Consider the following 13905-nt stretch of genomic DNA (forward strand, 5'->3'; position numbering starts at 1 on the left):
ATTGGTAATAACCAGTTTTACATATCAAAAAAGGGCCACAGCTAAATGGTCATTGCGTTTACTTTTTAAAAGAAGTTAACTATTTTCCAGGACTTGTGTGTGGATAGCAAGGCATTTTAAAGAAGTACTTCAACATCCTGCAAGATATTTCAAAGTCCAACATTGCTACCTGGAGAACAACACAACATTCTGATCATTTAACACTTCCAAATGGGCATAGTTTTTAAGTGACTTGAATATGATTTTATTAACAGTTTTCCATCCAGGATTTAAGTCCATGAGAGATCTACTTTGTTATTTACTTTGTTGCAGTTTCATTCAATGTTTTTAAATTACAAGACACTGGTTGGTTGGTTGGTTGGTTGGTTGGTTGGTTGGTTGGTTGGTTGGTTGGTTGATTGGTTGGTTGGTTCTATTTATTGTATATCTTTCTGCCAAAATAAAACTCAAGGCAACAGGTTTTAAAATGATGGGTTTAAAAAGCAGTCTTCTTCCTTTTAATCATTCAGGTAGGCCACAGCAATTCCAAGGTTTTTATTATTTCAAAAATTCTTTCATTCTTGTCACACACAATTTCTCACTTAGTTTTCTTTAATGCTATTATTCAGAGTTTATTCATCTTACTTCTACAGCCTCTTTTGCCTGTTTGGAACGCTATTTGCTCCAATTTCTTTTAACCCGCTCTAAGGGGCATTTGCCACGGAACGGATGTGCAAGCCTCTGATTCGCTTGTGGGGGATTCGGGGTGAATATGAACTTCACGTGCAAGAATCGGTTTGAAAACCACTTTTTTTTCGTAGTCTGAATAGCCCCACAGTCCACTATTTTCTTACTTCACTGTTATTTTTTCATAAATAGCTTCTTTTTATTTATCATATTCATTTCATATGTGTATTTATTTATAACATTTCTATGACTTTCCTCCCTTTTTTGTTTTCTTTTTCAATGCCCCCTCATTCTACCATGGTTTGCTTTTGACTTTCTTCCATCTAGCATCTCCCTCCTTTCCAACTGCAGTGGCATATGGCTGGAATGCTTTGTCTATGGATTTCAGAGTTCTCTTTGCTCAATCTTTTCAAGCAGCCACTGATGCCTTATTTGTTTAACCAAACCTCTGCTGCCTAATTGTCCCCTCCACTTCCTCTTCATTTTCTTTTCCTCCTTTTCCTGGTCCTATTTGTCTTTGAACCAGTAGCAGAGTTCATCTTATGTTCAAGCTCTTTTATAGCATCTTTATTTTTAGGCATTTTATGAAGAATAAGCATTATCACATTTTTCTTACATTTACATTTTCACTGTACTAGAATGCACAGAGATAAAATATTATAGTAATATAAATGAATAAAATATTCTTATTATTAAAAGTTGGTTCTTCCCATAATGACTACCAGCAGTTAACTATCTACAGCAATTGAACTTGATTTATTTTCATAAGCATGGTAAATTTCAAACACAAAGTCTATTTTTATCAGGATTCTATATTTTTAATTTAAAAATCTATTTCATTAAATTTGTTGTGGTCTCAATGTAAATAACAGCTTTTTAAAATAAAGATTAGGAAATCAATGATGAATCATCAGTATGCTTTATTTACTCTTCTTATAAAGCAATCCATTATCATCTAAAACTGATGACATTAAAGATTTTCATACCAGCGCCTTACCGCTGGTAAAATGCCAGTAAAACGTTTAGGAAGTGTGTGTGTCTGAAAGCCTGATGCACTTCCTAAACATCAGGGAATTGTTCGCTCGCCTCCAGCATTCCTGAATCATTTGGGAAGCAGCCATTTCCCATCAATGCAAAGTTTCTGTTAATGGGAAATGGCTGCTCCCCAAATGATTCAGGAATGCTGGAGGTGAGGAGACGATTCCCTGACATTTAGGAAGTGCATCAGGCTTTCTCACATGTGCACTTTCTAAACATTTTACTAGTGCTTACCCCACAGTAAGCACTGGTATGAAAATCTTCATTGTTTGAGGAGGTGCAAATATATATTGTTTCTTTAAAATCACACCTCTTCACCTTACAGCTGTGTGTAAAATAAAGCCAAATATTACGATTACACTTACATTCAAGGCAAAATAAAATGTTATATAGTTCAGAATAATTCCTACACTACCTATGATAGTATAGGTCTGCGGTCGTGAACCTATGGTACATGTCCCCTCTCTGGCATGTGAAGCTATTTCTGAGGGCATGTAAAGAGATGGGAGGGCAGGGGTAAGAGGAGGAACATGTGTGTGCCTGTTCCTCCTCTTCCCCCACCCTCCTGTGCCTTTAGCTGTTCTCCAGAAACAGCTAAAGGCCTGGGAGGGCAGGGAAGAGGAGGAACAGACACACGCATGTTCCTCTTCTTGCCCCCGCCCTCCCATGACTTTAGCTGTCTCTGGAGAGGCAGCTGAAGGCCCAGGAGGGTGGGGAAAAGAGGGAGAACAGGCACGAACCTGTTTCTCCTCTTCCCCCTGCACTCCTGGACCTTCAGCTGTCTCTGGGGAAGTCCCACCCCCAGAAGGTGGAATTCCCACCCACCCCGAAAGCCCCCCCCCCCCAGCATCAGGTAACACTTGGTGTGGGAACGCACTTGTCTCCAAAATTTGCCACCACTGGTATAGGTATTGCTATCACCACTCAGCTTATAAACTGTCTGAAATGTTTAGCAGTACACACGAATTCATGAGAGAAGGGGAGAAAGAGAAAGATGAGGACAGAAAAACAGGAAGCCTAAAAGAACACTGGTGTCAATGGGAATGAGTCAAGCTCCCTAGAAAGTGCTTTGTATGAAGTCTTGAATCATTGTTCTTATCTGGCTGTCAGCTACAGCAGGTGACAAATATTTCCCTGGTATTATCAAGATGCAAACCTCTGCATAGGATTTGTACTCCTGCTTCTTTCTAGCATTAGTGTTAAGATTTTTCTTATTTCTGCAAAAATGCTTACAAACCTAAGTGCAATTAAAATGCTTTTGGATCTTATTTTACAACCCATGAATACATTTTCTTTACAGATCACAAGTGCAGCTGGTTAGTATACTGGCAGGATAAGGTATGTTTTATCAAAAGCTTTGGCAGTTCTATAACCAGTGCGTAGAAAGGGAAAAGATGGGGAGAAAAAATATTTTTCTAAACAATAAAATACCACTTGATATATGTTACAATCATATTCTCTTACCTTGTTTCTCTTGAAGTATGCTCTTCGGCAAGCTGCAAAGCATTTCTCACTACAGAAGCATTTTACTTCACTTCCCATACTCAGGGAATAGCGCTTGATTCCCACTTTCTGGCACCAGGCACACATTATTTGTACATTTGACACATCATCTTCTGAAACAAAAAGTCAAGATCCAGTATTTATATATCAGAATGAGCAACCTGTCAAACATCCATACGCTACATCTCAAACATCTATTTCAGTCATTTTCTTATTCATATCTCTTTGCCTGTAAGCACTACATGCTTGCACATTTATGTTTATCTCTATGTTCTTAAAGCAGCTGGTGACCAACTGCCTCACTCTTCAACTTTCTACAAATGATAATCAGTTTTATTAAATGATGTAATGTACTGACATTTTGAGAGTTTACTTCTAGGGGCAACTTCCTGGGGCTTGGGGGCCTCACTCTGACCTCATACCCCACCAGGGGCCACATCTGTCCTCTTTCTGATAAAGAACATTTCCACTTCAAACATGATGTATGACAAACAGATGGATGTCTTGATCTGGAGCAGATTAGCACTTCTGAAAGGTGAGACCCCCCACGCTCCTTAATTTAAAGCAGAAGTTTCCAGGCCTTTTTTTAACAGCTCTGTGAGAGCCAATGTGGTTTAGTCATTTTAATGTTGGACTCTGACTCTGGAGACCATGGTTCAAATTCCACCTTGGTCACACTCTCTCAACCTCAGAAGAAAGCAAGGGCAAACCTCACCTCAACAAGAAAACCCCAAGATAGGCTGGAAATGACTTGAAGGCACACAACAAAACAACTAAAAAAATTTAAAAGGTCAACATTAAAAGAGAACTAAACTATTTACAATATTAAATATTAGAAGAATTCAAGCATATATTTGAGACGGAAAAGAAGCAGTTCAGTCAAAATGACACAGTGCCCTCTAAGGCTCACAACAACAACATGTCGACCAATTTAAAAGCAAAGCAATGTGGCAAATAAAAGAGTGGCAGCCATTATCCTTGGGAGTAAGAAGGCACTAAAACAACCAGACTGCCACACACAGTCCATGCGCCACCTCTTATCTGCTCCTGGTCAGATCTTTGAAAGTTGCCTGCAAGAATCATGACTATAATGATATACTGAAGACATCAATAATGAAGCAACAGCAGAATGATACCCTGGAATCCAGATCATCATCCTATCATTGCTCTGTTATGGGGACTTCAGCATGTTATTATATTCACTCTTCCTTGATCCCCCAAACAGTGATCATTGGACAATCAAAATGCACAATATACAAGTTGCAAGCTTTTGAAGCTTCACTGGCTTCTTCATCAGGTGTTACAAACTAAACAAGAGGGGGGGGAAATGAAAATGTTAGTCATATGCTTGCATTTTGCTGTTTCTCTTAGGGCCAAAATAGACGGCCCTGAAGGGGTGGCTTGAAGCCACCCTTTCTGAAGCTGGATTAGGGCTGTGGCAACTGCTCCTTTTAGGCAAAGAGCCACTCCTTTTTGGGCCAGCAAAAAGGTGTCTTTTCCTACTCACAGCAGCCCATGGGTGGCATTAAGCTGCTTTGGTGGCATGCGGCATGTAAAAGCCGTGCAGCCAGAGCACCCAGAAACCAGCACACATCTGGGCATAAAGCTGGCTTTCAAGCATCTTGGGGGCATGCATCATCTGTTTTATGCTTTTGCCCCTTGATTAAGATGGAATGGAGGGACATATCTTGCAGGCTGGCACCTCCTCCTTCTGGCCATGATGTTACCTTTCAAGGTCTGCTCTGGTTAATGCAATGATAGGAACTAATTAAAATCAATTAAGTTGTGAAATAAGTTAGAAATAGTCTATGAAACAGAGCAATTTAATTTTAAAAATTAGCTTAATGGATTGGCTTACATTGGGCTTTCAGCACTAGCTTAATTCCAGAATTGAGTTATTAATTAATTAATTGAGAGATCAACCAACTTTGCAGTCCTCATCTGGTATTTTAATAACTGTCAATTGCTTTAGCAATTCTCATCTGCCCTAGAAAACTGAATTTTGAAACCCTTAACCCTGAACCTTTTGATGGGATCCAATTAAGAATCAATAAATACCTGAAGTAGATGAGATTATAAAGGACAGCAGGGAAAAGAAAAACAAGAGAAGAGCATTTGGTAGGTGGGAAATGGTACTTAAAAATTATAAGTACCTGTTACACTTTTCCCAAAGGTTAAAACAGGGGGAAGGGTGGGGTGATGGAATTTTCAGTTTCATTCTGGTAAGGTTTTTAGTAACCTTAATTTAACTTAATTTAAAATTGTCATTTAGAATGAATGTCATTTATATTCCTCTAATGATTTAATAATGATTTTATATTGTTAAATTTATTTTGCTTTTTAATATAATTTTAATTGGATTTTAATTAATATTATTTACCTGTATAGTTTGATTATTTATTATGATGTTTATTGACTGATGTTTTATTAGGTTTTACTTGATGTTTGATCGGTTGATTGTAATAAATTTATAATCATCTAACTTAATTTTAAATTGTCATTTAGAATGAATTTAATAGTTAATTTCCCTCATACTTTACATGGATTATCATTTTTAAAGGTTTTTGTAAACTATTATCCAAACACATTAATCCTTTACTATCTAATTTTTCAATCTTTGCGGTGTTAACACCATCATGTTACCAATTTCAGTACCCTGACAAAATATAGAGATAAGCGAGAATTTTAACTGTAATCTCCACACACTGCTATGTTATGTGCATTTAATTTGTTGAATGAACAACCCTTTAGGAGAGAAAATAGACTCTGTCTATATGACTGGGGGTCAAAAGCTTGCTGCTATGATCCTGCTACTTCCTTTACAGGCATTCAATCTGTCCATGGTGAATTCAACATTTTAATCAATAAAATATCCTGAAATATTCAGTTCAGCAATATGAGTAAGTATTTTTTTTCATTTGCAAAAGCAAACTTAAAATGACAAAAAAACAAAAACAAAACCCAAAAAAAACCCAGGAAGTCAAATGTTGAAAAATACAAAAATTTATGTAAAATTGTATTTCAGCTCTAGTAGAATTTAGGGATTTATACTACACTTTTCAAACTAAATTTCCTAAACAGAATTAGATTGAGAGAAACGTAACAGAAAACAATATTTAAAAATTAGATACAGCGTAACAAATAAATAACAGTATTAAGAAGCAGGAGAACAGCAAGCAATAGCATAGCATTTCAATAACATTTACATTTTAGTACCACTTCATAGTAAACTCTCTAAGTGGTTTACAATCTGTAAACCAATTGCCCCCAACAAGCTGGGCATTCATTTTACCAACCTACAAAAGGATGGAAGGCTGAGTCAACCTTGGAGCCCCTGAGATCACACTCACAATCTTGTGGCTTCAATACTGACATTTAACCACTGCACCATCAATGCATTTCAGAATATGATTTTCAGGGTTCCAAATAATATGGGGAGCTTTCACGCCTCTTGCCTTAAGAAAGTTTGTCTCCACAAAGGGAATGATGACAGAGGGGGAGTGTGCTACCATGCTCCTCTTCCTTCCTCATTTATACTGTACACTTTTACAATGTCTGATGTCCAGTGCTTCAGTCCAAGACAAAATTAATTCAGCTGACTTCATCCACAAATCCACTTAACCATGCCTGCACAACATATGGCCGTTGGGCTGCATGCAGCCCACCAAAGGATTTTGGGTGGCCCCCAAGGACTTCAAGGCTCCTCCACCACCTGGCTTTCTCTCAAGAAAGAGCCAGGCACCAGAGGAGGAGAAACAGTGAATGCTCGCCCCTGAAGGCTCCTCAACTGCCTGGCTTTTTCCCAGGATATGTCTGGGCTACTGAGCAGGAGGAAGGGTGAATGTGTGCCCCTAAGCCTTTTCCATAGCTGAGCTTTATCCCAAGGAGAAGATCAGGTGGTAGAGGAGGAAGATGTGCAAATATTTGCCCTCAAGGCTCCTCCACCACTCAGCCCTCTCCTGAGGAGAGGGCTGGGCAGAAGAGGAAGAGGGAAAAATTAATATTAATAATGTTAATTATTAATAATTAATAATAATTAAAATAGTTTAATAATTAATTATACCTTTACTTGGAAAGTGAGCTGCTAAAAACTCTAATGCAGCCCAAAGACATTTAGCCTCTTTTAATTTTGGCCCCAACCTAATGCCAAGTAGTATAGGTCTGTACTAAACTCTTCTGACAAGCTCAGATGTGCAGAATTCCATGGATGCAGACAAGGAAGGTCTTTTGCTGCAATTACTGTCATAGGACAGAAATTCAATGAGGATTAGAGCCATTCCTCATTGAACTATTGGAACTCTTCCTTTACTGTCAACCCAAAATGCTCCATTGCTTTAATCCCCTGCAAAAGTATTAGAAAACTTGTGTTCTTGCAGGAAGAAGAAAACACCTAAGAGCTATGTGAATCTTCTAAGAACTCATTGTTCTGCAAAATCTTAATTATTCCAAAAGTCATCTCGTTCAACCTGAACGAGGACTGGTTTGTTAAGTCCCACCAAGTTCAATAGAATGTATTCCCAAATATGTTTGCATAGCTTAGATGCTTAATTTACATTGTTATGCTGATATAATATATAACATAACACTTATATATATATAGTTTATTCATATATACCACACTTTCAAGAAACTCCATCTTAAACTTCAACCTTCACTTTCAACAGTCTTGCAGCATGGTTCTTATGCTGTTCCAATCTATAGGGCTCTTATTTCCATTCAAATACATTCTCTATGATATTTCCCCATTTCATTCTCCTGAGAACTCTACATTCTGAATTGTTCACGAATTTCCACATAACTTGTTTTCTGTCATTGTTTGCCTCCATATTTTCTATAAATACATGTCTTGTTCAGAAATAAAACTCACTGAGTTCAACAGGTTTTATTTTACAGTAAGAGCATAAAGGTTTACATCCACACTTAGAATATGTGCCAGCATTACAAAAGGAAAATTTTAAAAAGCACTCTGTGTGTGTGTAAAACACATGTTACCGTGTTTTATAAAGCTGAAGAGTCTGGTTAAATCTAAAAGTTCATTGTCAGCATCATACAGTTTTTATTTATAAATATAAATCAAAACACTGAAAGTAAGGGAAATGTTATTAAACTGGCAATATTTATTCTGTTAACATGAATCAAATGTGGCACATAGTTTTGAATTATGGTAGCTAGGGAAAGGAGCCAAATGCCTTTAGTACAAATTAGTTTGCCAATAACTCTGTAGAATTATGACAGTGCTGCTACAAAACAAATCCTTTACAGGAGAAATGGGATGGCTTTATGACAAGGCCTGTGAACTTTAAATTGCCCACAGTGCATGGACTACAAACTGCATTAGTAATTAATATTTTGGACATCTTTATAGCAATCAAACAATGAGTAGTAGGGTTGTAAATGTTGTGGCAAACTGAGTTTTGGGAACACTTACTTGAGTTCCAATTGCTGTCTTCTTTGTCACTGACTGGCTGAATTGCTTTATCCAAACTGATCACTAACGCACCCCTACTCCACCCCATCCTATTCAAGAAAATCAAGATTACGCTGCAAAGATGCCACAAACATTCAAGGCACCATATAAGACAACAACCAGTGTACAATAATTCCAGGAATCCAGTGTATCATTTAAATATATACATGATTGTCATAATTTATATAATTCAGATGTGATGATTCACAAATGATGACAAACCACTAAGTTCTACATATACATATGTAAATTTGCAGACCTCTATCAAAACTACCTTACTCCCTTCAAGTGAAGGCACCATTTGGGCTGTCCTGGTTGAGTGATTGAAGGCCTCCAAACAATCAAGGGGAAAAAATCAGAAAGAAGAGGTATCAGAACATACAGTACATCAGAGGATTAATGTATATTCTGAAATTTAATATATATGCTTAGTTCTTGGAAATAAACAGTGGACATTATTTACACACACACACACACACATATTACAAATATTATATTGGGACTGGGAGACATAAAAAAACAGAACTGAAACAAAATGAAATAAAAAGATTAACCCAGTAAACAATAAACTGAAAATGCATGAATGAGAAACCAATTTTGCATAAACCTCTAAAAAGATGGCAAAATATCCATATGTGTGTGCATGTAAACTTGACAGCCACATTATGTATGTTCAGTTATACTGAAAAAGTTACGAGGACCTCTCTCCCTTAAAAAGAGAGGTGAGCATTAGCTTCAAAGAATTCATTTCCATTGACCAAAAGTCAGCTTCCAGGATGCGGACACATAGTTCAAGAACACATGTTAGTTTGCAAATTCAAAGATTAATGGAAAACAGAATAAATTTGACTGGTAACCTTTCCTCACATGGAAAGAGATGGTCACAGTTCATTGGCTGGGCAAACCAGGGCAAGCAAATTAATGATTCTGTTTATTCCTAAAGCTTAGAATATTTATTGACTGACAATACATCTCCATAAACAAATACTGTACAGTTCTTTCTCCACCCTCAATGAGCATCCTGAAAAACAGAGGTGATTCTGAGGAATTCTGTGGTCACTATTATTGTTGTTGTTGTTGTTGTTGTTGTTACAGTATTATTATTTCTTTCCCATCTCTCCCCATGGATCAAGAAGAGTAACAACAATAATTAATAAACAACATCAAGCTGCTTTTAATTGAATTTTTATGTAAACACTTTGTGCTTTTTTAGTCTGTAACCCCGCTTCGATCCACCGGGAGAGGCGGGGAAACATAAATAAATTTATTATTATTATTATTATTATTATTATTATTATTTATCAATTAAAGCACATCAGTTAAAATACACATAAATTTAAAAGTAAATAATATTTATTACACCTACATGCAAACATATGTTGTAACTGAAGATCTTGCTATTCTACAGAAGCTAGCAAATCATCTCTAACCCAGCATAAGAGACACTTATCCTCAGAGCCAGTGAACTCACTCAGATAAAGAATTCTTCCAGCAGCCCAAAGATTTTCTAGAAAGAGGCATCTGACCAACTAAGGACAGAGAATTAAATACGAATGAAAAATCTCAGCCATTACACTATGTCAACATATACGCCCAATTGTACAAATGTAGATCTAAAAAATCAATCAATTAGAAAGCCAATGAATCAGAAGGAAGTTGCATCCTTCTCAAGAAAATCCATGGTTGTGAGGAAACTCAGACATTTCCAGAACACACTATTGAATCTCTAAAATATTTGGGATTCACTAAAACAGGTATAATCTAGAGTTAAACATTCATTACTTGTCCATAATCACAATCTCTACATATTCACTAATTTAGGGAATACTTGTTTATTGTTGTTGTGTGCTTTCAAGTCATTTCTGATTTAAGGTGACTCTATCGAAGGGTTTTCTTAGTGAGATTTGTTCAGAGGGGGTTTGCCTTTGCCTTCCTCTGAGGCTGCAAGAATGTGACTTGCCCAAAGCCACACAAAGGGTTTCCATGGCTAAGTAGGGATTCAAACCCTGGTCTCCATAGTCCAATACTCAAAACACTACACCATACTGGGTCTCTTATGGAATACTTAGGGAACATGAAAGTCTGCCAATACTGACTTAGTAGTTAGCAGCCACTGCAAGTGACTGGGCTCTGTTACTCCATCTTTCAGGAAGCAGCTGATTGAAGTTTCTAACACCCCTCCTGTGAGTGATCTCTGGTGCAAGGGGGAATTGCAACAGGTACCCTGCTTCTGATTGTTGCACCAGAGATTGCTCATGGGAGGGGTGCAAATGTCAATCAATTGCTTCTCCATCAATGGGGAACAAACCTCTTTTGTTTGCAGTGGCTGCTGCTCAGCAACTGGAGATTGGGAGAGTTGGGCTACTTAGCTACATAACTAAGGAGGGTTACATAGCTAAATAGGTGATACAGAAGCATGGTCAATTGCAGTATCCCTCATAAAACATCTTTTCTGAGGCACAGTATTTATTTTGAGTGCATTTTTTTCTCAAAGAATAAAATTTAAAGATACCCATTTAATCAGATCCAAAGATAATTCTATATTGCACAGTATTCATTCCAATGTAACACAACACTTAATAGTTTCAAAGAAATGTTTCAAAGAAATATCTTTGAAAATTAGTACTCATAGATATATAATGAAAGCTATGCATCATGTAATTACTAACAAAACAAATACAGTCTGTAATGTATTGATTTCAACCAACAAATTCAGATTTTGACTAGTTACTCAAATAATAGACAGAAGAGGATGGTGCGTGGAGTAGCAAAACAAGCAATTTGAATAGGTTAATGTCAATCCTATAGTTTTTGCATGGAAAATAATGACAAAATTAATGTAATAGAAATTTGGAATACTTTGCTTTTAGAGTGGATTCTGCTGGTAGGTATGCTGCTCTTCCCCCAATTCCAGCCCAGGCAGCCTATTCTAGCAAACCCAATACACCTGGGTTATAATATATCAAATAATTTTATGGCTTGACAACTGGAGACCAGTAACTGCATCAAACTACTAAAATGGCCACAGCATCTCAAGAACTAGAATATGCTACATCTTATTGCAGTTTCTTGTACAGACTTGTTGCAATTTTACCAGTATTAAAGGTGGTTGTACATTCTGTAATGTGCAACATGTGAATATTTGGCTCCTGGTATATCAATGAAAGCCAGCATGGTGCTGTGGTCTAAGGACGTTATCACACAGGAGGAATTTCTCTTAATTTCGAATGAAAAGAAAGTGGGACCAGAATGCATTCACATGAATTCGTTAGTTTAGCGAATTTACGTGAATTCAAATTGCATTTGAACAGACTTCCCATTGCCCGAAATTAGCTTGCCATTGCCTGAAATTGCGTGTAATCACTTCTCATGCAATAACATGAAACCCCATAATTGCGTTCGGACTGACTTCCCATTGCCTGAAATTGTGTGTGGCAGTCTATCACGCAACAACGTTAAACCCCATGATTGCATTCGTATTGCCACTGGATTATACTTCCAATTTCCCTTGTCTGATAAACTCCTGACAGCCAGCAGCGGCCATTTTACATGCGATAATACCCACTTAAAGCTTGTCAAGAGGACAAAAATGAATAATGAGGAACAACACACAAGCTAAGAGAAGTTTGCTATTGCCAGAGCCTACTGGGAAGGATGAAATTCTGCTGCCTCCTTTCCTCTTCTTCTGCTAAGTTAATTGAATGAACATTGCTTTTGCTGTCTGAAGTCAGTTTACAGCAATTGTAGTAAACTGAGGACAAAGAGGGGAAATGGGAAGAGGAAGAGAAGAGAGAGATAAAATGAGATAATGTAAAAGCATTTTAGTGGGATGGCAGAGGATTAATCAGAGGTTTCTCTGCTAAATCAGTATATGTATGGTATATGTGAATTTGTTATGGTTGGAGAGGAGGTGTGTCTGTGGATTACACTCTTATTATTCAAGAACTCGAGGCACCAAAATTGTATTTGTTGTTATGAGTCTTCAAGTCAACTCCAGTTTAGGACAAAACTACCATGGGATTTTCTTGGCAAAATTTGCTTAAAGGGGTTTTGCTCTGAGGCTGAGAGAGTGTGACTTGCCCTAGATCACTCAGTGGGCTTCTATGGTTGATTAAAGCCCTGATCTCCGAGAATCCTAGTCCAATACTGAAACTACTATACTTGTGCCTGTCAACCATTCCCCCAAAGCAAAATATCTGTGTTTGCTCATAATAAAATAGTCAGCCCTTCTTATACACGGATTATTTATACATAGATTCAAGCATACATGGTTTAAAAATAATAATAATAATAATAATAATAATAATAATAATAATAATAATAACTTTTACTTATATACTGCTTTTCCTTCAGATCAAAGCGGTTCACACACAATAAAACTATATGACCCATGTCATAGTACAATATGTCATCAGTTACAAAATAATACAAAGGGGGGAAATGGGAGGAGGAAGAGAAGAGAGAGATAAAATGAGATAATGTAAAAGCATTTTAGTGGGATGTTCCAAAAAAGTATAAATTTCAGTATCAAACCTTGATTTTCCATTTTTTATAAGGGACACCATTTTGCCATGTCATTATATTTAATGGGACTTGAGCATACACGGATTTTGTTATACAAAAAAACCCCAGCATATAACAAGGGTCTACTGTATCAATTTTTAGATACAATATCAGTGGGATACAAAAATGAAACCTTGAAGAACAGCTGTAAGAGTAATTTATTTTGACCTGTTTCATCTATATTGGGGGTCTCTTTACTCAATTCAGTGGATAAAAACAAGAAGAGAATTCAATACAGCCTCAACCAAATATTTTTAAAGCTCTGGCAACCAGATGAAACACATGGATTTGTTTTGTACTGAGAAAACAGGGTGACAGATACACTTTGTAAGATAAAAGGGAAACAGATATGGAGTTAACTGATGTCAGTCATTCAAGAAAAACGCAGGCAGCAAGAACTAAATCAGTTTGTTCACTTAATTCACTCCTTTTCCATAGTCTACTGCGGCAATAAATTCATGTGAGCTAACAGGAGGTTTGCATTGTAGCAGATGAAGATACATACAACCCAGAAGTCAGAATGCATCCCAGAAATTGAATATATCCTTTGTAAATTTAAAAAATCATATATGCCAACAGCAATTCAATTTCCTAATGCCAATTCTTATATTGCTAATGCAGAAGCATTCATATAAAAGAGAAGGTGTAACAGCAGGCACTGGAGAAAC

At 37.0% G+C, this 13905-nt stretch overlaps 1 protein-coding gene across 3 annotated transcripts in view; it reads right to left on the reverse strand.

The window, feature by feature from the left end:
• The window catches only part of SOBP (sine oculis binding protein homolog), a 199767-nt gene that overhangs the window by 138507 nt on the left and 47355 nt on the right, over window positions 1-13905 (reverse strand). For 2 of the 3 annotated variants that reach the window (XM_089530636.1, XM_089530635.1), the window contains exons 4-5: window positions 12321-12425; window positions 3169-3320 (exon numbers count right to left, since the gene is read on the reverse strand). In XM_089530636.1, coding sequence (XP_089386762.1) covers window positions 3169-3320; window positions 12321-12425 — 257 coding nt within the window. The remainder of the gene's footprint in view (window positions 1-3168; window positions 3321-12320; window positions 12426-13905) is intronic. The other variant, XM_089530637.1, reaches the window with a different exon arrangement.

This window comes from Sceloporus occidentalis, unplaced genomic scaffold, assembly GCF_023333645.1.
Source record: "Sceloporus occidentalis isolate IW3139 unplaced genomic scaffold, rSceOcc1.0.p SCAF_6, whole genome shotgun sequence".
Lineage (NCBI taxonomy): Eukaryota > Metazoa > Chordata > Lepidosauria > Squamata > Phrynosomatidae > Sceloporus > Sceloporus occidentalis.